Source organism: Mustela lutreola, chromosome 2 (assembly GCF_030435805.1).
Source record: "Mustela lutreola isolate mMusLut2 chromosome 2, mMusLut2.pri, whole genome shotgun sequence".
Lineage (NCBI taxonomy): Eukaryota > Metazoa > Chordata > Mammalia > Carnivora > Mustelidae > Mustela > Mustela lutreola.
The window spans coordinates 104,081,137-104,106,299 of record NC_081291.1 but is presented as its reverse complement, the minus strand read 5'-3'; the positions used below and the strand labels follow the sequence as shown (position 1 = coordinate 104,106,299).

The window sequence follows — 25,163 nt, the reverse complement described above, 5'->3', positions numbered from 1 at the left end:
GCGGCAGACGGCGGGTTCTCCAAGCGGCGCGTGGCCGCTCTCCTCGGCTCCGGGATGATCGGCCAGAAGACCCTCTACTCCTTTTTCTCTCCCACCCCCGCCGGGAAGCGACGTGCCCGCAGTCCCGAGCCGGCCGACCCGGGGACCGGCGTGGCGGCGGTGGCTGAGGAGAGCGGGGATGCGGCGGCAAGTCCCCCCAAGAAGGCCCGGGCCGGGCAGGAGGACCCCGGCACGCCGCCCTCCTCGCCGCTGAGCCCCGAGCAGTTGATCCGTATCCAGAGGAACAAGGCCGCCGCCCTGCTCAGACTCCCCGCGCGCAACGTGCCAGTGGGTTTCGGTGAGAGTTGGAAGAAGCCGCTCAGCGCGGAGTTCGGGAAACCGTATTTCATCAAGCTAATGGGATTTGTCGCGGAAGAAAGAAAACATTACACTGTTTATCCACCCCCACACCAAGTCTTCACGTGGACCCAGATGTGTGACATAAGACATGTGAAGGTTGTCATCCTGGGACAGGATCCGTATCATGGACCCAACCAAGCCCATGGGCTCTGCTTTAGTGTTCAAAGACCCGTTCCACCGCCACCCAGTTTGGAGAACATTTATAAAGAGCTGTCTACAGACATAGAGGGTTTCGTTCATCCTGATCACGGAGATTTATCTGGGTGGGCCAAGCAAGGTGTTCTCTTACTCAATGCTGTCCTCACCGTCCGGGCACACCAGGCTAATTCTCACAAGGAGAGAGGTTGGGAGCAGTTCACTGATGCGGTCGTATCCTGGCTAAATCAGAACTCCACTGGCCTGGTCTTTTTGCTCTGGGGCTCTTACGCTCAGAAGAAAGGCAGTGCCATTGACAGGAAACGCCACCATGTGCTACAGACAGCCCACCCCTCCCCATTGTCGGTGTACAGAGGGTTCTTTGGATGTAGACATTTCTCTAAAACCAATGAGCTGCTGCAGAAGTCTGGCAAGGAGCCCATCAACTGGAAGGACCTGTGACTCTGATCTGAAGGGCTGTCTCTGGGCAGTTCTCTGGAAGCTATCAAAGTATTTGCTAGGAGTGACCGCATGACCCAGACAGAAGCCTTCAGGGCTCTCTACCCGGCTGGGACTATGTGGCTGTCTTTGCAACATGGCTTTGGCCTAAAACCTGCTGTCACGGTGTTTGGGGGGGAGGGGGGGATCAAATACAGAGACAACTTCTGTCACCTTATGGTGGAAGGGGACGGGGGACAGAAGCACCTCTTGGTACAGTCAGCTGCTATTTGTTTTTTACCTGGCGGGTTAGACTTTTGGTTAAAGGTATCAGGTGTGTTTATCTAGAAAGTCCCCCTCCCCTCCCCCGCCAATGCCCTGCCTGGCATTCCAGTTCTTGGCCAAGTACATCTGTTCCCTCCATCCTTTCCTGAGCCCTCAGGCCCCCACTCCTGAAGGAAGCAGGACAGTTTGCAAGTGCCTAGAAATTGAAGAATGCTGTGTGAGTCTTCACAGACAAGCAGAGGGAAATGAGCTGGGGCTTATTTTCATAGTTAATCCTCTGGGTGTTTCTAGGAGTGAGCAGTGGAAATTGAAAGGGGAAATTTTTACTTTTTTTTTTTTTAAGCGAGAAAATGCTTTTCTCCTAGGTTTTTAAGGCAGCACAGATTGCCAAAGGCTGTTTTCTATGGACTGAAATCACGTGGGGATTTTTTTTTCCCCCTGCAACACTGGTGAATTTCGCTGTTTTAGAAATATGCAGTTGTATATATATATATATATATATATTTTGTAATTTCCTATTGGGGAGACAATCTTCCTTAGGTCTGCACCTCCATCCTAGATCCTGTTGGGGATGCTGTTATGTTAGCCGGGGAAAGAGTTAACCGAGTTTGGGAATAAAAGATTGTTGAAGTTTCAAAAAAATAAAAAATAAAAAATAAAAAATAAAATAAAGTAGGCACTTGTGATGAGCACTGGGTGTTCTACGTGTGATGAATCACTGAATTCTACTCCAGAAATCAATATTGCACTGTATGTTAACTAAAATTTAAGCTTAAAAAAATGGGCAAAGGACTTGAATAGAAATTTCTCCAAAGAAGATACACAAATGACCAATAAGCACATGAAAAGATATTCAACATTACTAATCATTAGGGAAATGCAAATCAAAATTACAATGAGATACCATCTCACACCCACTTCCCAGGAGTTGGGGGGTTAATGGGTATGCAGTTTGACTTTCAGAAGATGAAAACAGTTCAGGAGATGATGGTGGTGATGGTTGCACAACACTATGAATGTATTTAGCACCACTGAATTGTGCACTTAAGTTTTTGTTTGTTTGTTTGTTTTTGTTTTATTTGACAGAGATCTCAGGTAGGCAGAGAGGCAGGCAGAGACAGAAAGGATGGCTATCATCAAAAACAAATAACAACAACAGAAACAAATGGAAAATAAGTGTTAGGGAGAATGTGGAGAAATTGGAACTTTATCACTGTTAGTGGGAATATATAAAATAATATAGTCATGTGGAAAAGAGTATGGTGATTCCTCAAAAAATTAAATAGAATTACCATATGATCCTGCAATTCTGAGTATATTCCCCTCAAAATTGAAAGCAGTGTCTGGCAGAGATAATAGTATACCCATGTTCACAGCCACAATATTTACAATAGCTAAAATGTGGAAGCAACTTAAATGTCCATCAACAGATAAATACATAAACAAACAAATGTGGTATATACATGCAATGAAATATTAAAAAGGAAGGGAATTTTGACATATGCTATAAGATGGATGAACTTTGGGAGACAAATGAAATAAGCCTATCACAAAGGATAATATTCTATGTTCTTGTGGTTTGGTGGTTTTTTTTTTTTTTTTTTAGTTATTTATTTGACAGAGAAAGAGCACAAGCAGGGGGAATGGCAGGCAGAGGGAGAGGAAGAAGCAGTGGGCTTGGGGCTCTAACCCAGGACTACACCCCAGGACCTAGGGGACATGGCTGGAGTCCAAGGTAGATGCTTAACCAACTGAGCCATCTAGGTGCCCCTGTATGATCTTGTTTATATGAGATACTTGATCAAAATCACAGAGACAGGATGTAGAAGAGTGGTTGCCAGAGGCTTCCCAGGAGTTGGGGGGTTAATGGGTATGCAGTTTGACTTTCAGAAGATGAAAACAGTTCAGGAGATGATGGTGGTGATAGTTGCACAACACTATGAATGTATTTAGCACCACTGAATTGTGCACTTAAGTTTTTGTTTGTTTGTTTGTTTTTGTTTTATTTGACAGAGATCTCAGGTAGGCAGAGAGGCAGGCAGAGACAGAAAGGAGGAAGTAGGCTCCTTGCTGAGCAGAGAGCCCTACACCACACGGGGCTCCATCCCAGGACCCTGGGATCATGACCTGAACCGAAGGCAGAGGATTTAAGCCACTGAGCCACCCAGGCGACCCTGAATTGTGCACTTAAAAATGGCTAAGATGTGTATTTTATGTTTTGTATATTTTACCACAATAAAACAAAGTTGAGAAAACAAGAACAAAAACACTGGAAGAGAAAACCTTAACTAAAAAAGAGCAGGGGGACGCCTGGGTGGCTCAGTGGGTTAAGCCTCTGCCTTCAGCTCAGGTCATGATCTCAGGGTCCTGCATCAGGCTCTCTGCTCAGCAGGGAGCCTGCTTCCTCCCCAACTTCTCTCTCTTCTCTGCCTGCTTCTCTGCCTACTTGTGATCTCTGTCAAATGAATAAATAAAATCTTTAAAATAAATAAATAAATAAATAAATAATAAAAAAGAGGGGGGTAAAAGGAAAAACCAAAAAGCAGACAAACAAAAACACAAGGAGGAGCACAAACTTCCAAGCAGTGGGGAAATGGTACATCAGGCAGCCATTTTGTAATTGTAAATTACTGAGAAGCCATGTTGATATTAAAACTCTCATGTTATAATAATATGCATCATATCAATATACTTAAACATATATACACAGTTGGGAAAAATCTAGAACGCACCGAACTGCTGAGAGTGGTACTCTCTGAGATTATGGGTGATTTTTCAGTTCTGACCTTTATTTTCTAAAATAAGCATGTATTAAGAAAAATCATTGTAAGTTTCTAAAAATCAAGTCAATTTAGAAGAAACTTTGTAATCTCAAGTAACTATGTTAAATAATAGGAGAGGGATGAAGAAGGGAGAGTCTAATTCAATACAAAGCTAGATTTATTAAATGCTTTGTTTCCCCAAATCGGTATGCTTTTAGTTTTTGGATTTTTATTTTCATTGTAACTAAGGCTTTGAAAACATAGCTCTTCTTCCTATTAAAAATATAATCAGTTGGGTTATTTAATTTCTCCCCAATTTGATTTAAAACATTAACCCAAAACTCCATGCCTTAAACACCAAAGACTAATTCCCATTAAAAACCGTGAAGCATGCTAATACAGGAACACGGAGTCATTCTTCATTAAAAGTAATTACCTCGATTGGAGAGTAAATAACTATGCATGGAAGTAAAACAAAAATCCCAATTAATGAGCACCGTTCTGAGTTCAAGGGCCACAGTGAATAATTTTTAAATTGCCATCAGAATTACGCAAAGATCACCAAACAGGATTTTTAAATTTTTATTTATTTATTTTGTGTGTGTTATGTTAGTCATCCTCAGCATATCATTAGTTTTTGATATAGTGTTCCAAGATTCATTGATTTTTATTGACTATCAAAAACAAAGTCATTAATGGGGCACCTGGATGGCTCAGTGGGTTAAGGCTCTGCCTTTGGCCCAGGACATGTTCTCAGGGTTCTGGAATGGAGTCCCGCATCTGGCCCTCTGCTCAGAGGGGAGCCTGCTTCCTCCTCTCTCTGGGCCTGCTGCTCTGCCTACTTGTGATCTCTCTCTGTCAAATAAATAAATTCTTAAAAAAAAAAAAAAAAAAAAACAAAGTCATTCAAAATGGCACACAAAACAGAGCAGAACCAATTCCTTTTCAAACCTATCAGCCCTCTCCCTTAGCCCCTTCCTCCGACCCTGGAGAGCCCTTGTGGCCACTTCCCCTAAGTCGTTCAGGGCAGCGCTCCGGCACCAGAAGCCCTCACAACAGGGCAGCGAACTTGGTTCTTTCAGACCCCCGGCTCTCTCACTCCGCGCCCCCTCCGGCTGGCCCCGCCCCCAAGCTCGGGCCCGCCCCCGCTCCGCCCTCCAGCCCGGCCGCCCCGCCCCGCCCTCCCCGTTAGCGTTCTGTGGGCTTTTCCCACACTCTCTGCCTGTGTGTGACGAGCTGGCGGCTGGGAGGGGTCTATTGCGCACGCCTAGAGCGCTGTGCTGGGAGTACTGGAGAGGCGTCCGCCCGCAGTCCAGAAACTATGAGGCGCGGCATTCGGCGGGCTCCTTCCCGGAAGCGGAAGCTTGGGGGGCGGGCCAAAGGGGGCCGGGAGTCCGCGGCGGTTAATTCCTTTTATCGAGCGGCTTTACTTCCCTCCGGTTGGGCTTCTTTGAGGCTGCGAGAAATGGTCAGGTCCGGATCTCGATCGGGCCAGGTGAGGGCTGCGAATCTGAGGCGTCCGCCATAGGGGTAGAGAGGGACTGAGGGGGTTCTAGTGCCAGGAAAAGTGCAAAACTCTGAACAAAAGTAAAAACAAAGACTGTGCGGCGGCATTTAAAAATTCTGAGAAGGGGGAGTGGAGTTGGGCGGACACCCAATCTTAACATCCTAATACCGCCGTTCTGTCCATAGACCTGTATTCTGTTTTGATCGTAGTAGCCCTCCAGAGTGCTGGCTGTGGGGTGGGACGCGGGTTCGAGTCCAGCCTCCGCCCTGGGTGGGGTGACTTAACCTGTGAAGGCTCAGTACGCTGTCGCATCAAATCCAGGTTCTCGGCTTTTTCACCTAGTGCCGCCATTAGCCGGCCCTCCGGCACAATTGCTGGTATTTTACCGCTAGTAAAAACCAACGACTCCCAGTTAGTGTCCGCGCCTTCAGCCTTACCTCTCTCAAATGCACGCCCCTCGTTGTAAGTAAATGATGCGCTTTTCTGCTTAAAAATAGACGTGAACACTTCGGTTTCGAGGTAGAAAGATATGTTCTTCGACCTGTCAGCATAGCCGTTTTTTGATCCCGCCAGTGCATTCCTTACCAGACCCCGCCTCCATCCCAAAAGTATCCAGCACTGATCACCTGTTTGTTCTGCGACGTCCTGGATGCCCCGCGCTCCCTTATGCTTCCATGCCTTTGCACTTTCTTTTCTGTCCTGTCTCGAATGCCCTTCTGTTCCTGGTACTTCCACTCTCCATCTCCTCCTCAGCTCAAGGGCCGCTTATAGAAGGCTTGCCTAGCACTCGCACATCCCCGTTGTTTGGGTTCTCCTTGCCGTCCCTTTCGTGCTTGGTGCTAACCATAATCAAACTGCTTTTCAGGCTAGTCCGCCTCCCTTGCTACACAATTGACCTCTATATCCTTAAGGCTTAGGACAGCACCTGACATATAGTAGATTTTCAGGTAATGAATCAACTATTTCTCACAGAGACTCACTCCCTAGAGTGATCTTACTCCTCTTTAAATATTATCCACCTCTCTGTTTTTTTTTTTTTTTTTAAATCTCCCGTCATTTATCAACTCGCCTATAATGCGGTCTTCCCCATTATGTGAATCTTAAACGCTTTTTTTCAAGACCTGACTCAAGACTTTCTTGAGGATCACCTTTATAGATCTTTCTTTTATACTGAGTGAACTCAGAGTATGGGAAGTCAGAAAAGGGGAGAAAACATGGTTTTTATAATCATGGTCACCTACAGATTTCAAGTTCCAATTCTGCCACTACTGTGGTAGTGATATTAAGCAAAGTACTTTTTACTTCTCTAAGCCTCCTTTCCTTTAGCTATAAAATAGGTGTAAATAGGTATCATTCTGTCTCAAAGAATTTGGGAGATTAAATGAGAGAAACTTGTAAAAGCATCTGTTTCACTCTTGGGACAAAATTTGGTCCCCTTAAAACATTTTGCAACCATATTAACAATAAAAATAGCTTACATTTAGGTAGCACTTGTGTGACAGATGCTACTGTTAAGTATTTTTACATAATACACATAATTCATAGTTCACAAAATTAATATTTGTAATAGCTTTATGAGGTAGATACTATTATCATCTCCACTTTATAGATGAGGAAATTGAGGGATGAAGAGTTAAAATAATTTTCCTACAGTTACAAAACTCTTTAGCTGTGCAGCAGGATTCAGACCCACAAAGCTGGTGCCAGAGTCCATTCTTTTATATATTACACTATATTTAATCAGATGTATGACTTTAAACAAGCCTCCTTTCTGAAATTTAGGTTCCTACTTCACAGAAATAATAAGTCATAAAAGACTTAGGGATATTCTAAATTATTCCACAAATGTAATTTTATCTTGTACTTATTGTAGGAGATACAACTTCTAAGAAATGCTTATATTTTTCTCAAATAGCAGAGACGAATAGCTTAATGATAATACCCAGTGGAAGTAAATGTGAGATAAAGCAAAATGATTGTCTCATGCATTGTGATTTGGGGTACTCCTTTTGGAGAATATTTTTGTAATTTTTATCAAGGGCTATTAAATGAATAATGGCCTTTCATCAAATAAATAAGCTTTTAATCCTGACTATGAAAAGGCTTTTTTTCTGTATATTTGAAGGTTTATCTCAGGCTTGTTTTCCAGTTGTGAAATTGTGAAAAATATGAAGCAAACCAAGGACATGTTATGTTACTTCCACTCAAGGAAATACTTGGTGCTTGGTGCTAACCATAATCAAACTGCTTTTCAGGTTAGAGGTGATGCCAATCTGTCTACCCCCTTTACTACACAATTTATATCCTCAAGGCTTAGGACAGCCTTAAAAATTTTGAAGGGCTAATATGGAAACATTTAAAAATAAAACCATAAGATTTACTTTTTTGTAACTACCTAGTCATGACTAAGTTAATCATACATCATGAAAAAAGATTGGAAGTCCCAGGAGGAATACCTAGTGCCTAGATCTTGGTTTCTAAATATCATCGTCCACTAAAGAACCACAACTTCATGGAGGAATGGTCAATTCCACAGCTGAAGCAGGAAAATTAAAAAGATGAGCCTGGATACATCATAATAAAAAGCATATGCAGAGTAAAGGAAACAACAGAGTGAAAGGGCAACTTACATGGAGTGGGGAAAAAAGATTTGTAAACCCTCTGTCTACTAAAGGTTTAATATCCAATCTATATCAGGAACTCCTGCAACTCAGTAACAAAAAGCCAGATAACCTGATTAAAAAATGAGCAAAAGACTCAAATAGACTTTTCTCCAAAGAAGAAGTATAAAAGGCCAGTAAGCACATGAAGAGATTTCAGCATTGCTAGTCATTAGGAAAATGCAAATCAAAACCATAATGAGGTATCACTTCACACCTTTTAGGATGGCAGTTCTCATTGGCAACGATGTAGAGAAATTGGAACCCTTATAAACTGTTGATGAAAATATAAAATGGTGCAGCTGCTATAAAAAATAGCATGACGGTTCCTCAACAAGTTAAAAATACACCTCAAATGATCCAGAAATTCTACTCCAGGGTTTTTATACAAAAGAATATGATCTTAAAGAGATATTTGCACTTCTTTGTTCATTGCAGCATTATTCACAGTAGCCAAGATGTGAAGGCAACCTAAATGTCTATTGATGGATAAATGGATGAAAAAAATGTGCTATATACCTACAATGGAATATTATTCAGCATTAAAAAGAAAAATCCTGCCATATGCAAAATGGGTGAACCTTGAGGATATTATACTAAGTGAAATAAGCTGATCAAATGGACAGATACTGCATTATTCCACTTATATAAGGGATCTAAGATAGTCATAATCATAGATGCAGAGAGCAGAATGGTAGATGCCAGAGGCTGGAGATGGGGGGAATTGGGGAGTTGCTACTCAACAGGTATAAAGTTTCAGTTATGCAAGCAAGATAAATAAGTTCTAGAGATCTGCTCTACAACATCATGCCTATAGTTAACTGTATGGTATCGTGCACTTAAAAATTTGTGAAGAAAATAGAGCTCATGTTAAGTGTTCTTACGACAGTGGAAAAAACAAAAAATCAAAGGATGAACCCAGAACACCTTGTTGCAGAAAATAAGGAATTACTCAAAAAATAATGGGAACATGTTAAAATGATAGAAGAGCCAGTTTGAAAAGACTACCACTGATGGAATCTGGGACAATTGGAACATCAAAATATTTTATTTTTTAAAGATTTTATTTATTTATTTGACAGAGAGAGAGAGAGAGATCACAAGTAGGCAGAGAGGCAGGCAGAGAGAGAGTAGGAAGCAGGCGCCCTGCTGAGCAGAGAGCCCAATGCTGGGCTTGATCCCACGACCCTGAGATCATGACCTGAGCCAAAGGCAGAGTCTTAACCCACTGAGCCACCCAGGCACCCCACATCAAAATATTTTATTTTTTATTTTTTAAAGATTTTATTTATTTATTTGACATAGATCAGAGGTAGGCAGAGGCAGGCAGAGAGAGGAGGAAGCAAGCTCCCTGCTGAGCAGAGAGCCCGATGCGGGGCTCGATCCCAGGACCCTGGGATCATGACCTAGCCGAAGGCAGAGGCTTAACCCACTGAGCCACCCAGGCACCCCACATCAAAATATTTTAAATAATGATAATGGATCATAATCCACTGAATAAAATAAGAATCAATGAGTCCAAACTAACAAACAATGAAGGAAAAGTGCTTACCTAGAGTTGAATGCCAACTAAGAAATGTAGAAGGAATGATGTTAGACAAGTCACCATTTCACAAACAGGTGGATTAAGGCAAGAATCATCAATGGGTGCTAAAACTACTGGGTGAAAGTCTAATGATTAGGAAGGTTGCATAATCTCAAAGTATCTGCCCATTAAATGCTTAATACAAAGGTAAAAATAGTAACCTTACAGAGAAGAACCTGGCAGACACCATCTTAAATAACAAAGTTTACATCACCAGTGATAGGACAAACATACCATATGCTTACTCATTTACTAAGACGGACAAAACTTCACTTTTGTGGTATTTCTGGCAAAAATGTCCAACCTGAATCTAATCATGAGGGAAAATCAGATAGGTCTAAATGTCCAGAGGGACATTCTGCAACATAATTGGTTTGTACTCTTTAAGTATGTGAAGCTTATAAAAGACAATGATTGATAAGGAACTATTCCAGATTAAAGAAGACCATTGAGGTGTGACAATTCAATGCAACATAGGATCCTGCATTGTACATGGACTAGCATTATTTTCTATAAAGGACAGTATTGGAATAATTGGCAAGATGTGAATAATAAGGTCAATGGTTTATAATATGGTATCAATATTAATTTCCTGGTTTTGATAATTATACTGTGGTTATATAAGAGATTTGTTCTTGGGAAATATTTAGGAATAAATATTTAATATCATACCTGCAACTTACCCTGCTATGGTTCAGAAAAACAATAATACTAAATATATATTTTACGTATTATATATATTGTGTTACTATATATATTTTGAGAGAACATGGCAGATATAGTGAAATAGCAACAGTTGGGGAATCTTGGTAAAGTGTATACAGAAATTCTTTGTACTGTTGTTTCAGAATAAAAATTACCAAAAAAAGCTTTGATGGGAATGTGCCAATATGATAGTTACTTGGTGTTGCAGGGTGCTTTTATCCTGGGTAATTTTCGTTGCTTTGTTTTCTGTAATATAACCTCATGTGTGTTTTTTGGAGAAATATGTAATCCTACAGTTAGGCCATATGTTTACCTGTGTATACATTTTTAAAATTTTTTGAAATATAATAATTACGGTAGTTATTGCTAGACTTGGTTCAGAACATTGCAGCATGCAGCACCATGGTTTGGAATTATGTTATGATTCTGCCCAGAACACCAACATACGTGTGTACCAAAGGGAAGGACCCTAATGGTGTCCTGCAGGGATCAGCAGAGTAATGCTACATAGGGTCTTATTTCCTACAGTTTTGGGTCTCTTTGCTGGCCTTATGACCCCATCATATCCCAGGTTATCTCAAAGAGAAGTATAACTCTATTCGCCCAATTTTTTATTATTTTTTTTAAAGATTTTATTTATTTATTTGACAGAGAGAGATCACAAGTAGGCAGAGAGGCAGGCAGAGAGAGAGGAGGAAGCAGGCTTCCTGCTGAGCAGAGAGCCCGATGTGGGACTCGATCCCAGGACTCTGAGATCATGACCTGAGCCGAAGGCAGCGGCTTAACCCACTGAGCCACCCAGGCGCCCCTCTATTCACCCAATTTTTAAAATGTGTTCTCAGTTGCATATAACTACAGATAGTTTAGTAGTTACTACTCAAAGCTTTCTTGGGATGAAATATTAAACATGTCAGGAAAAACCATAAATGTAACTGCCAACAGTAACTACTTTCGAAGGGTGAAATGAGGGAGTGAGTAGAGAATTTAACTCACCTTTTAAAAATTATATTTATGGACCCCTGGGTGGCTCAGTTGGTCAAGCGTCTGCCTTTGGCTCAGGTCATGATCCCGTTGAGTCCCACATTGTACTCCTTGCTCAGCAGGGAGCCTGTGCTCCCCCTGCTTGTGCTCTCTCTCTCTCTCTGGCAAATAAATAAATAAAGTCTTTTGAAAATTATATTTTAAATAGAGACTATAGTTACCATGGAAAGTTTTCTTTCTTGCGCTGTCCCCTAGATTCTGTTTCCCTCCCCAGAGACAGACACCATGAACTTTTACTTGCCTAACTTTCAAGAAATTGGATGCATGTTAAAGCAAGGGCATTTTTTTTCTTTCTCATACACAAAGGTAGCCCATTTATTTTACTTTTAATTATAATAATGATTTAAAATTATTAATATTTAAAAATAATAAAATTGTTTTTTAAAATACTATTATATGAGTTTGAAAAGAAAGTAACAGAATGAGTTGTAGATAAAGAGTTTTCATGGGCTGGTCTTGTCAGGAATTCTAAATAATGTGGATAAATAGAATCAGAGTTATGAACTCTGTGATATATGTTGAATTAACTTTATATTTTGAAGACTGGGGAATGTAGAACATGTTCAGAGATTGAGTATCGTCCAAACTTAGAGTAGTAGATACTTCTGGTTAAGATAATACCTCAACTTCATTTTCAGCTTACACAGACTTGAGGAACAAATATATGTGCTGTTCTCTTGGCAAACAATTTATTAATCAATTTGTTAATAAGAGTTCAATTGTAATGGATTTATAGGATATAGTACATTTATAAAATTAATAACATGCTATATACATGTGGAATATTGTTCAGTCTTAGAAAGAAAGGAAATTTTGACACTTGCTCTAAGACACTAGGTGAAGTGAAATAAGCTAGTCACAAAAGGAAAAATACTGTATGATTCCACTTATTTAAACTTCCTAGAGTAGTCAGATTCATAGAGACAGCAATTAGAAGAGTGGTTCTATGGGCCTAGGGGCAGGATGGAGTGTAATGTTGGTTGTACAGTGTGAATGTATTTAATGCCATGGAACTGTACATTAAAAAATGGCTACAATGGTAATTTTTTTTTTTTTTAGATTTTATTTATTTGGGAGAGAGAGTGAGAGAGAGGATGAGAGGGGAGAAGGTCAGAGGGAAAAGCAGACTCCATGGAGCTGGGAGCCCAGTGCAGGACTCGATCCTGGGACTCCAGGATCATGACCTGAGCTGAAGGCAGTTGCTTAACCAACTGAGCCACCCAGCCGCCCCATAATGGTAAATTTTATGTCACGTTTTTACCACAAAAAGAAAGGAAACAACATTTCAGGTTTTGTCAAGACAGTCTACTAAGAATATATTAGAACAATATTTGTATATTTACTATAATATAATGCATTATATCATAGGTGTTGTCTTCAGGAAAACACACTGGACCTGCTAAATTAACAAATGGAAAGAAAGGGTAAGTACTTAAGGAAGATTACAACTCCAGAAAATCTCAAGAAGCTTTTCAGTCTTTGGACTGCACTAAATTTTGCCTATCCCAGAAAAATAGATGGGTCTCTACCATCACAAACTCTGGGGAGGAACCTTCCATATTTCTACTCATGTTGCTCATTTTAGTTAAACAATTCTTATAATCATTATAAAATCCTATATAAATCCATTTTATTTATATAGGATTTTATATCCAACTTTTGCTGGGAAGAAAATATACTACTTATTAATATATTTTGGAAAAAATTTTTGTAGTATTTGTGAAAATATTAATGAACTTATTTTCTAGGACCAATTTAAGAAAGATATCACGTTTTAATGCAGATTCTGGCTATGCTATCCATTCTGATTCAGAAAGTCAGGTAAGATTAAACTGAATAGATACAATATACATTATTTTAATTAATCTTCAGATAAAAGCTAAGAAGTGGGAATAAAAATTCAGAGGTAAATTATTGAAGGTTTTTTGCTTTAAAATATGTTTTCTGCCAATAATAAGTTGAATCTGAAAAAAGAAATTTTAAAACTACACGATTTGTTTTTTTTTTTTTCCTCCTGTACTAAAATTTCATCTGTGCTTTTCTAAATGACTTTCTCCTTACAGACTGAAACTGTACAAGGGCTTGATGGTTGTGCTTCTTTGCTACGGGACATTTTGAGAAATGAAGATTCAGGTTTTTTAATTTTTTAAATACCTCTTTGCTAATCACTTTTTCTCAAATAATTCTCTTAATGCAAATGAATTTTTGTTTTAATTATTAATAGGTTCAGAAACAGCATGTTCAGAAAATAGATTTAATCCCAGATCCTTAGAAGGCAAAAGATTTGGAGCTAAAAAGAAAGGACATGAAAAACATATTCCTTCAGGAGTCCGGAAGGAAATTTGTAAGTATTTTTTCTCTTTTTTGTTTAAATATGATCTCTGGGGCTCCTGGCTGACTCAGTCAGTGGAGCGTGTGACTCTTGATCTTGGAGTCATGAATTTGAGCCCCATGTTGGGTATAGAGATTACTTTAAAAATAAACAAAATCTTAAAAATACATATGATCTTTAATTCTGAGGGTTTTGATAAATTATTGAGAGTATGCAGTTGGTCTTTCATTTTAATAATATGTGGTTATTCAGGTTAGTATGTGTGTGTTATGCTTGTCTATCTCTAGTCCACTTCTTTTTTTTTTTTTTTCCTTAAGATTTTATTTATTTATTTGACAGACAGAGATCACAAGTAGGCAGAGAGGCAGGCAGAGAGAGAATAGGAAGCAGGCTCCCTGCTAAGCAGAGAGGCCGATGCGGGGCTTGATCCCAGGACCTGAGACCTGGGACCCTGACCTGAGCCAAAGGCAGAGGCTTTAACCCACTGAGCCACCCAGGCACCCCTCTAGTCCACTTCTAACTGCATACTTTGTTTACCATCACTTTCCCAAGAAGAAAAGTGGAAAAAGTGATTGACCGCGTTTTGTAGAATAAAGGGTTCAAACTCAGAATGACATTTAGAAGGTATATATAGAGTTATCTTTGTTTTCCTCGCCACTTAATTTGATAATTAATCACAAATTTGTTGTTTTGTGCATACTTAGAGATACTAATTGTTCTAAAGTCATTTTATGTGTATATATTGTAAGTAGTTTTATTACTCTACTTTAAATGCCAGGTTAAGATTTTGTCTGAGGGCCCAATGTGTAGATTAAGTACACTTTTATTCTTGCTCCCAAAGCTCTGCTTTTTGTTTAATGGTCCAAGTATCAAAATCATTACAGAGTATCCTGTCTCTCTTATTCTTTTTTCCCCTAAGAGCATGGTGAGAGGAGCAAGGTGAGTTTTATTGGATTATAGAAATAACATCCTTAACGAGGGGTCTTGTAACTGAAGGAGAGATTTTACAAATACGATTTAATAGAGATTTTAAAGCCATGGTATAGATAATTTTTGACTGGAGAACATACACAATTCATTAACTACTTTTAAAAGAGAATTTGAGGTAATTTTCTTTAGGGGCTGAGAGCGGTAAAGCCCTTCTATAAAGTATACAATAAATTGAGCTACTTCTCAGAGTCTTTTCTTTCCTTAATAAGGTAAAAGTTTTTGAAGAATCATGTTTCAAGGATTTGTTTTCTCTTCTTCCATATTAGTATCTTCAAATAGTAAGAAACATATACCTAATGAAGCTTCTGCTGGAAGTGAGAGAGGCTCATCAGATATACCACAAAATTGGTCTTTGCAAGATCATTATAGAATGTATTCACCGATAATATACCAAGCCCTGTGTGAGCATGTGCAAACTCAAATGTCACTGATGAATAACTTGGCTTCAAAGAACAACCCTAATGGAATTCCTGCTGTACCTTGCCACACCATGTCTGATTCTGGTTAGTATGAATGATATTTTTAAAAGCATGAATATGAACTCTAATAAGTTGCCTACTTATTGTTAAAGTAGTATGAGATGTGATAACTTTTTCTCCCTCTTACTTTTTAGAGTCTCAGGCAACTCTACATTCTAGTTATGGCTTATCTACCTCCACCCCAGTCCAGTTACTTCAGCATCCATCCTGCCCTCCAGTGGTTCATTCTGTGGGTACAGTTTATGCATTATGCAAGTAATTATTTGCTTTAAGAAATCATCACCTTAAGAGAGAAAATTGAATTTATTGATTGGATCATAATGCATTATTTTTTCAATCTTTTTTATTTGAAGATTTTATTTATTTATTTGACAGACAGAGATCACAAGTAGGCAGAGAGGCAGGCGGGGAGGTAGGGGAGAGCAGGTTGCCTCCTGAGCAAAGAGCCCGATGTACCCTGGGATCATGACCTGAGCTGAAGGCAGAGGCTTAACCCACTGAGCCACTCAGGCGCCCCTCAAATCATTTTTTACCAGAAAAATTTTACCCATTTATGAAGGATCATGGTAAGGGTGGGAAAGGGAGAAAGATCAGCAGGAAAAAGAAATCATGCATACTTACCACTTAAGCATATTTGCTGTTAACAAATTGATAGAGCACTTGCCAATCATTTAATTCCCTGGTTTTGTTTTCTTGTTTTTATTTAAGGTTTTTTTTTTTTTTTAAGATTTTATTTATTTGAGAGAGAGATCACAAGTAGGCAGAGAGGCAGGCAAAGAGAGAGGGGAAGCCAGGATCAGGATTCCTGCCAAGCAAAGAGCCCGATGCGGGGGGCCGATCCCAGGACTCCGAGACCATGACCTGAGCCAAAGGCAGAGGGTCAACCCACTGAGCCACCCAGGTGCCCCTAAGTTTGCTTTCTTTTAAAAATACAGTCATAAGGACACCTGGGTGGCTTAGTTGGTTAAGTGTCTGAGTTGGTTAAGTGTCCATGATCCCAGGGTCCTGGGGTTGTGCCCCATGTTGGGCTTCCTGCTCAATGGGGAGCCTGCTTCTCCCTCTCCCTCTGCAACTCCCCCTACTTGTACTCTCTCTGTCAAATAAATAAATAAAATCTTTTAAAATAGTATATAGTCATAATTAAATTATACTGTTTCATGTGCTACCTTTTTTCCTTACATTTTATTGTAAACATGTTTCTCAATTAATATATACCTTTTATAAATTTTTAATATGTTAATAGTCTAGCGGATATACTATAGTCCATGTAACTACTCCCCTATGGTAGGATGTTTAAGTAACAGTTTTTTACTACCATAACATTTCTGTAAACATGTTTGTGCAAAAGCTTTTTGTATGTTTGAACCTATTTTCTTGCAGTGCAATTTCCCAAAGTGGAAGTTTCTTTTAGTCCCAAGGTATTGATTTTTGATGTCCTTAAAACATGTGTGATATTTGCAAATAGTTTATTTTAGTCATGGCTTTATAATATTCTCGTATTGCAGAGTGAACTAGTTAACAAGCTTTAAAAAACTAGAATATTGTGTTCAGGGGAAATCCAGCTTACTCACTGGTAAGCTGTAACTCCCATCTTGCAAAAGTTATTTTCTAATATTTCTGGTTTGGGTTTATTGTAGTTAATGCCTACAAGTCGGTGCTCACCTATTTTGAAGGCTTGCCTTGTTTTTTTTCTGTCTGTAGGAGGTTCAGACTGATGGCGACAACCAGTTTGCATCACAAAGTAAAACATTTTCTGTGAACTGTACTGATGTCCTACCGAATTCCTTCAGTACTGGTCTTGGAGTTCCATGTAGCCTGCCCAAAACGGACAAACCAACTATTCCACCATTTCAGCAGCTGGGTCTTATTAATGGAATTCTGCCACAGCAAGGAGTTTCTAAGGAACCAGACCTACTGAAGTGCTTTCAAACATGCATGAATCTGTTGCATTCTCATTCAGACAGTCAGACTTGCTGTAGCCCCACTCTGTTGCCATCAACTTTCCTGTCCAATAATGAAGACAGATGTGCCAAAGAACAAATTGGAGAAGTCACAGGTGAAGGAAAGGATTTAAACATACACATGCGAGATTCAAGAATAAAGGATGTGCAGAAGTCAAAAAATGTGAACCAGAGTGCTGAAAAAGCCAGAACTATAAAGTATCTGTTGGGAGAACTCAAGGCCCTGCTTGCAGAGCAAGGTATGTGAGCACTTTTATTTTTTATTTATTTATTTATTTTTTAGAAGATTTTATTTATTTGACAGGCAGAGATCACAAGTAGGCAGAGAGGCAGGCAGAGAGAGAGAGGGGAGGAAGCAGGCTCCCCTCTGAGCAGAGAGCCCAATGTGGGGCTCCATCCCAGGACCATGACATTATGACCCGAGTTGAAGGCAGAGGTTTTAACCACTGAGCCACCCAGGCGCCCCTGTGAACACTTTTAAAATAATTTTCTGTTGTGTGGTGTTAATGCTAAATAGCAGTGTCATATTATTTTGCCATCATTTGTATTTAGAATAGTCGACATGGAGTTTGTGGTATTTTCCATAGAAGTATTTCTTGAGCTAATAAGGAGTTGAGTTCTGCCGATTTTGTTGTTTTTTTCTAGGTTTTAATCCATCTTGTTTCCTATGGTTTTGAGATGTACAAGAGAGTTTCAAACAGTCTTTTACTTGCAAGTGTGTATTCGTTCTACTTGAGTCAAAAGGACCTTGAAAAGATTCAACCAAAGAGAATTTGTAGCCATTAATTTTTAGGGATTAGAAGAGCCCTAAAAACAATTAACTCCCTAGAATAGACTGGTCATTTTTCCTATTCTAAACAGATGAAGGGATTTTCTTCCCATCATTTCTTTAATAACCAGCTATTATACAGTTTAACAAATCTGACTTTGAGAAGTAATCCAAACCTTTTAATGCCATTTTCAGTTTACTTTTCTAAAATTTTATTTATTTTTTTTAAGGGTTTTTTTTTTTTTTTTAAGATTTCATTTATTTGACAGAGAGACACACAGAGAGAGAGGGAACACAAGCAAGGGGAGTGGGAGAGGGAGAAGTAGACTCCCCGCTGAGCAGAGAGCCCATGCGGGGCTTGATCCCAGGACCCTGGGGTCATGACCCAAGCTGAAGGCAGACGCTTAACGACTGAGCCACCCAGGCACCCCTACTTTTTTTTTTAAATTAAATCAAGAACAATGTCTTAGGTAGAGTTATGAGATATTTGAGCCAAGTCATATTGATTTGTTTTCATTATGTGTATATGCTAAATAATAGCTTTCACTCGAAGTGAGTTACAGATTTGTCATCTTAGAAACCAAGGTAATTGATTGTGGAAGCACTGACTGATTACCTAATATTTGCAGACTGACAAAAAGAAATTTAAAATCTTAAAATGTGTTCTAGGAACATAGCACTATTAATCTGAAGATTTAATGTATTAAAAATCTCTGTGTTTTCAGATCTTCAATTTATTGCTATTCTCTTAAGCAAATACTTAATAATAATAACACTAACAATATTAAGTGTCATTTAGTGAGTATTTATTATGTGCCTGGCACTGTGTTAAGTGTTTTATGTGCATTATCTCATTTAATCCTTGCAACAATCCTGTGAGTTATTGTTATCTCCTTTTAATTATTTTTTTTAAAGATTTTATTTATTTATTTGACAGAGAGAGATCACAGTAGGAGAGAGGAAGGGAAGAGATCACAGAGAGAGAGGAAGGGAAGCAGGCCCCCTGCAGAGCAGAGAGCCCGATGTGGGACTCGATCCCAGGACCCTGAGATCATGACCTGAGCCGAAGGCAGCGGCTTAACCCACTGAGCCACCCAGGCGCCCCTCTCCTTTTAATTATTGAGAAATCTTGGCTTCAGGAAGTTAAGTAATTTGACTCAAGTTCCATTGCTAGAAAATGGTGGAGCCCAGATCTCTGCCTCCAATGCTTATGAGCTAAACTACTCTACAAAGGATTGATAGGGAACTTCTCGGTAGTTGGTCATAGATGTTAACTATATAAATAAAGATGTACTTTATTTACATCAGGGTGTTAAAATACCCATGGGATTGAGTAAAGTTTTATAATTTAGAATAAACTTTCTACCTCTTTTGGTTATAAGAGAGTGAATACTATAATTATTAAATGTTTTCAGTCCACAGAAAATTTGAATGGAAATGAAGGGCAATTACAAAAGGACAAAAGATTGCAAATCCACCTTCTCCCTGTGTCTGTTTACCACCTCCCAAACCATCCATTCCCTGCAATTAATAGCAGAAATGGCACTGCTTTGATGTGGCAACCAAATGAGGTGTGGCTGGTTGTTTTAAGTCTACATTATAAAATTAAATAATAAAACCTTAACAGAGTAGATCCTTCTTTAATATTTTGTCAAATTGAATCACCTAAAGTGAATTATATGCTTATGCCAGGATCAAAGGTTGTGTTGTAAATGTTATTACTATAATCAGTTATAGGAAACCCTTCAGCAGTGATAGGAGTCTAATATTCCTTTGGGAATATGAGCCAGGAAACATGTCAGCTATCTTCCTACTATACTCTTAAACTGAAAAAAATCACTACTAGTCCTATGATAGAAGATTAATCTTTAGTTTATTGAATTAATTTCTTTAGAATTCTTTTGAATAAGCAAATGCAAGCAGCAGGAAAGAGGAAAATAGGATTTCTTTATCACATTTATAAGTAATTAAGTTGTCTTTTTATAGCAAATAGGTACATATCTGCAGAATTTTCTTTTTTAGTAACACACATGAATAATCTTATCCAAAAACAATTTACAGTATTGTTATTATTTCTTCTCCCTTTTATAGAGGATTCAGAAATTCAGAGGTTGATTACAGAATTGGAGACGTGTATATCTCTGCTTCCCGCGCTAAGTGGAAACACAAATATTCAAGTTGAAATAGCACTGGCCATGCAGCCACTAAGAAGTGAGAATGCTCAGTTACGCAGGTATGAATCATTCTCTGAATATTTTTGTCATATGCAAAGATGTCCTATGGCCAGAACAAAGGTGCCAAATGAGCTCTCTAGGACTCTATAAGAAAAACAGATTTGCTGTTTTACTGTATTTCTACTTTCACTTCTCCATTTCTGAACATTGCCAGTGTTCTCTAACTTCTCTTCCAATACTTCTGTTTGCTAGTATTTTCTCCCACTTTGCCTCCACTGTCCCTTGGTAGGTTGGGCGTAGAGAGAAAAATGAAGTTCCTTGGGGCATTTGTCAGACTAGTCTGGGCTGTGCCACAGTAGCACTCCAGAATCTCAGTGGCATAGCATGGCCAAAGTTTCTTTCGCCCTCATGTCAAGACCAATGTGGGTTGTCAAAAGACCCTCTTTCATCCTATAACTCAGGGTTTAAGTTCCCTCCATCTCATGCGGCCACTGTCTCATAAGACATGTTTTTTAGGGAAAAGAGAACATGAATCTGGCACATCAACTCTACACACCCCAGCCCAGAAGCGATAGTCTTGCTTCTACTTCTGTTTTGTAGGCTAAAAAGAGGCATATGGCCCTGCCTAATGGAAAGATTTGGGGCATAAAATTTTCCTGTACTGCCCATGCAGTCCAGGAGGAAAGGAGAACCTGATAGGGATGAGCACCAGTAGCCCCACCACACTCAGACATAGAAGAAAACTCATTTAAATTCTTAAGATATTTTTTCTTTTGGCTATTTTTGACTTATGTAGGAGATCATTTACCCATTATTCGCAAAATCCTAACTTTGAGTATTTTAGTGATGGCCACCAAGGCCATGACTCTAAGGTCTATACTTCACAGAGAATTAGAATACAGTGTCTGTGCTTCTGCGGCCCTGCAGTGTGCATGCGCCCTGAGTGGGGATTATAGTTGTATGACCTGTAGATGTCATACCAGATAGGAACTGCAAGGACCTACACAAACATTTTCAAGAAATTAGAAAACAATAAGATAGGATTCCAAGTTGGAGAGGAGCTCAAATTTATGGATCTGGCGACTGCAAAGGCATGACACCCAGTGAGATTTACTTGCTTAGGATTATTTCTCTAAAGGTCATTAGTCTCCAAGATCCTACAATATAAGATGGGATTGCTGGGTTTAAATTCTAATAATACCGTCTTCAGTTCTGACTTACAATAGCATTAGTTTTTCAACTAAAGAACAAGCATAAATATCTAATAGTAATGGTAATAATGGTAATAGCTAATACTACCTCTAACATTTACTGAATGTTTCTAATGTGCCAGCCTATGTCCTTTATATATGTCATCTCTTTAAATTGTCAGAATGGCTTTATAAGGTAGGTAATATGTTACTCTCATTTATAGATGAGGATACCAAGGCACAGAGAGACTATGTAACTTGTCCAAAGTCACATACATAACAAGATTCAAAACTGAGTCGTTTGATTTTAGAGAACAAATTATCTTAATTTCTACATTCTGCATTGCTTCTGCTAGGAAGTAGAATCCGACTTATTTATACTTCAATATTTAAGTGTAATTGTGGAATAACAGACTGTAGACTGTATACTGTAAGCTATTTGAAAGAAGCATGTTTTTAAAGGTATGACTGTCAACTAATTGGTTTCTTTAAATAAGCATACCAGAACTTAGTCTCAGAATATTATCTGTTTTAACATGTGCCCATGGGAAGTATCAGTGGTTCTTGTTTATTTCCCTTCTTTAAAACATTTTAGAATTGTTTTGGGAGCTAATTTATAAGCTACTCAAGAAAATGAGACTTACTACTTTATTGGTCTACTGCTTGTTTTAATTTTTTAAAAAGGTATTAGTTTGACGATGATGCCTGGGTGGCTCAGTTGGTTGCACCACTGCCTTCGGCTCAGGTCGTCATCCCGGAGTCCCGGGATCAAGTCCTGCATCAGGCTCCCAGCTTTGCAGGGAGTCTGCTTCTCCCTCTGACCTTCTCCCCTCTCATCTCTCTCTCACTGTATCAAATAAATAAATGAAATCTTTAAAAAAAAAAAAAAGTATTAGTTTGATGTTTAACCTTATTCTTCAGACTTGGCACCAGATCCTTTTGGCTCTATGACTATAGAGGACTCTATGTCCGTAGAAGAACATGCTATTCCCACTGTTTACTTGACCTTCTAAAACTGAAAAGTCTGAAAAACAAAGGATTTGTCAGTTTGTCTTTTTAGTAGAATGAGCTTTCCAGCAGAGAGGTAGGAATTTTTGTACCTCTTTGATAATTTATAAAGAATCATCCATAATTTCCATTACAAATGGAAGTTGGAATACATAGGTTCATTCAAAAGTGTTTTTCAGCGTTTTCAATCAAAAAAAACATTTTTTTCTTGTTTGGACATTTAGAAACTATGTGTTTCTATTTAGCCAGAAAAGTGATCTTTCAGGACTTCTTAGAGTTTATTGCCATCTTGTGGCTTAAAAAAAAAAGCCAGGTGCAATGTTTCTAAGGCATTTGGGCATTTTTGGCGTTTGGGCTGCACAGTTTTTATTTGGGACTTCTGAGAAAAAGCTTAACATTTAGCCTTCCTGGTCTCTACCCCTGAAATGTCTCTAGTGCCCTATTCATTGTGCCCACCGAAAGCCCTGACACATTCCCAAATTCCCTGCATGACGGTTGGGAGGGGACTACTTCCAGTTGAGAACCACTGAGGTAGAGAGTTCCTTAATATTTATAGGGCAAGACAGAATTCACGACCACTTCCTGACTGTAGATTCCAATATGAGACCATTGTGACCTCACACAGAACAAAAAAATGAAATAGGAGTGAGAGGGAGGAGCCAGGGGAGGCATTCAGTCTTTTGGCTTGAACATTTGACAGATGGTAACATAATTCTCCCAGATGGAAGCTACTAAAGGAAGAATATATTGTTTATTTGTTTTTTTTTAATGTTATTTTTGAGATAGAAGATATAGGAGAGCCAGTGAGTTAAGATTTAGATATGCTAAATTTATCATTTAGACCATCTGGAGATAAATATGGTGTAAGTGGAACACAGAACAAGATCCAGGATAGAAATTCACTAAACACATTTTTATTGAGCTTTTACTATAGATTTGGCACTGTTGTAGGCACTGGAGACAATGGTGATTGAAAGCAAGTGATGTATTACCAGCGTATAAGTGGTAAATTCAACAGGAAGGCATAGAGTATGCCGCAACCAAAGGTGAAGTACTGGGGAATAACAGTTTTTTAAGGAAAGAACACAGGAACAGGAAGCTCTGAGAGAAACCCAAAGAGGAGCAAGTCGGGAAGTGGCAGGAAAACCAGGAGAGAGAGAGGTCACAAAAGCCATGGGAAGAAAAAATTTATATGAGAGATCTTTGCATAGCATTCAGAATAAACAAACTGACAAAAGAGATAAAAAGGGGTCGAGAATAAACATCACCAGATGACTTGCTCAAAGAAAACCCAAGAAAACTTGAAAACAGAATCCCATAGTTTCCTTATGTTAAAGATAATACAATCCTTCTTAGAGGCAGGAAAAGAGAATGCTTAAAGGAAAAAAAGACTACAAAGGAGAAGGAAAGTGAATTAGATGAGCTCAGGAAAATAGAAGCAAAACATCTTACAAAAATGAAAACAAACATGAAGTCATGGTTTTTATATTCCATTAGAACCTAAACAATATGAATGGTGAGTTTGCTGTTTGGGGGGTTTTGCTCCCCCCACCCCCCTCCCAATTTTTCTGTTCCATTTGCCACTAAATTCGTAGTTCAATGTTTCCTACCGACTTTAACTTATTCCTCTTACCAAACCCTTTTAAAAAAATTTTTCTTGATTTATTTTGTGATAAAATATAATGCACATATTTACCTTTTTAACCATTTTGTAAGTATACATTTGAGGGGCATTAAATACTCTTACAATGTTGTATTCCCATAACCACTATCTATTTCCCCAAACTTTTTCATTCCAGCATAAACTCTGTACCCTTTAAACAGTAATTCCCTCTCTTCCTTCCCCTTAGCTTCTGGGAACATTTGTTCTCTTTTCTGTCTATGTGAATTAGAGAAGGCTGAATTTTTGCCTCTTTTGTTTGCTGCTGTTATTTCCAGTGCTGAGAATTGGCCCTAACACTCACTCTGATAAATGTTTGTTAAATGACTGAAGGCATGGTGGGTAAGGTTGAAGAAAAAAAGCAAAACAAAATAGAAAGAGAATAATTAAAAATTATTGTAAAGAAGATACATATAGAAGAGAAACAAAGGATGCAAAATTTGACATAATGAGTGTTCATGGATCAAAGACAATGTTAAAAGATATGTAAATAAAGGGAAATTTACTAAAAATCTGTGTTAGCAGATCAATAGGACATTCAGGATCCCAGGAAAACTATTAAAATGATCAATACCAAGACATAAGCTAATAAAGTCACCACATCAAGCTAATAAAGTCAGCACATCCTAAGGACAAAATAAAATTAACTTTTATAGACATTCAGAATAAAAGCAAATAATGTGTAAAGAGAAAAATACCTCAGCCTTTTCACAGGAATATTCATTGCCCAAAGATCATAGAACATTATTTACAAGAATCTAAGGGAAAGAAAGTATGCCCCAAGGATCTCCTATGTGACCCAGCAATCATTTTGGTGTAAAGACATACTCTCAAGTGTGCAAGAACTTAGAAAATACAGCACTCTTGGATTCCTTTAAAAACAACGAAAAAAATTGTTGAATGGCAAATTCTAATCAACCAAGAGAAGAATTCAAATAAAGAGATAAACACTGAATCTATACATAGAACTAAGACAACTGTGGGAATTAAGGTACAGAATAGAATTTGTTATCTTGAAAATAAAAATTCCAAAATTAATGTTTTTATATCCTATTTCCTTTATTTAAGGTTATTTAGGAATAC

General features: G+C 38.7%; 2 protein-coding genes across 6 annotated transcripts in view; both read left to right on the top strand.

The window, feature by feature from the left end:
- LOC131824639 (uracil-DNA glycosylase-like) lies at positions 1-1,897 on the top strand. Its single transcript, XM_059162885.1, has one exon. It carries the CDS (start codon positions 55-57, stop codon positions 994-996), a length of 942 nt encoding a protein of 313 aa, XP_059018868.1. The 5' UTR covers positions 1-54; the 3' UTR covers positions 997-1,897.
- Positions 1,898-5,349: 3,452 nt separating this feature from the next.
- CCDC14 (coiled-coil domain containing 14) overlaps positions 5,350-25,163 on the top strand; it is a 49,831-nt gene continuing 30,017 nt past the window's right edge. Inside the window, exons 1-9 of one of the 5 annotated variants that reach the window (XM_059162882.1) lie at positions 5,350-5,514; positions 12,886-12,941; positions 13,266-13,338; positions 13,581-13,650; positions 13,742-13,861; positions 15,106-15,342; positions 15,453-15,547; positions 17,020-17,518; positions 20,140-20,281. In XM_059162882.1, coding sequence (XP_059018865.1) covers positions 5,485-5,514; positions 12,886-12,941; positions 13,266-13,338; positions 13,581-13,650; positions 13,742-13,861; positions 15,106-15,342; positions 15,453-15,547; positions 17,020-17,518; positions 20,140-20,281 — 1,322 coding nt within the window. In that variant the 5' untranslated portion in view covers positions 5,350-5,484. Of the gene's footprint in view, positions 5,515-12,593; positions 12,755-12,885; positions 12,942-13,265; positions 13,339-13,580; positions 13,651-13,741; positions 13,862-15,105; positions 15,343-15,452; positions 15,548-17,019; positions 17,519-20,139; positions 20,282-25,163 lie in introns of those variants that run through there. The other 4 variants (XM_059162884.1, XM_059162879.1, XM_059162880.1 and 1 more) reach the window with 4 other exon arrangements.

Bases quoted from the DNA above. Each gene is read 5' to 3' on its own strand.
- LOC131824639 (XM_059162885.1), top strand. From the start codon at position 55: ATGATCGGCCAGAAGACCCTCTACTCCTTTTTCTCTCCCACCCCCGCC.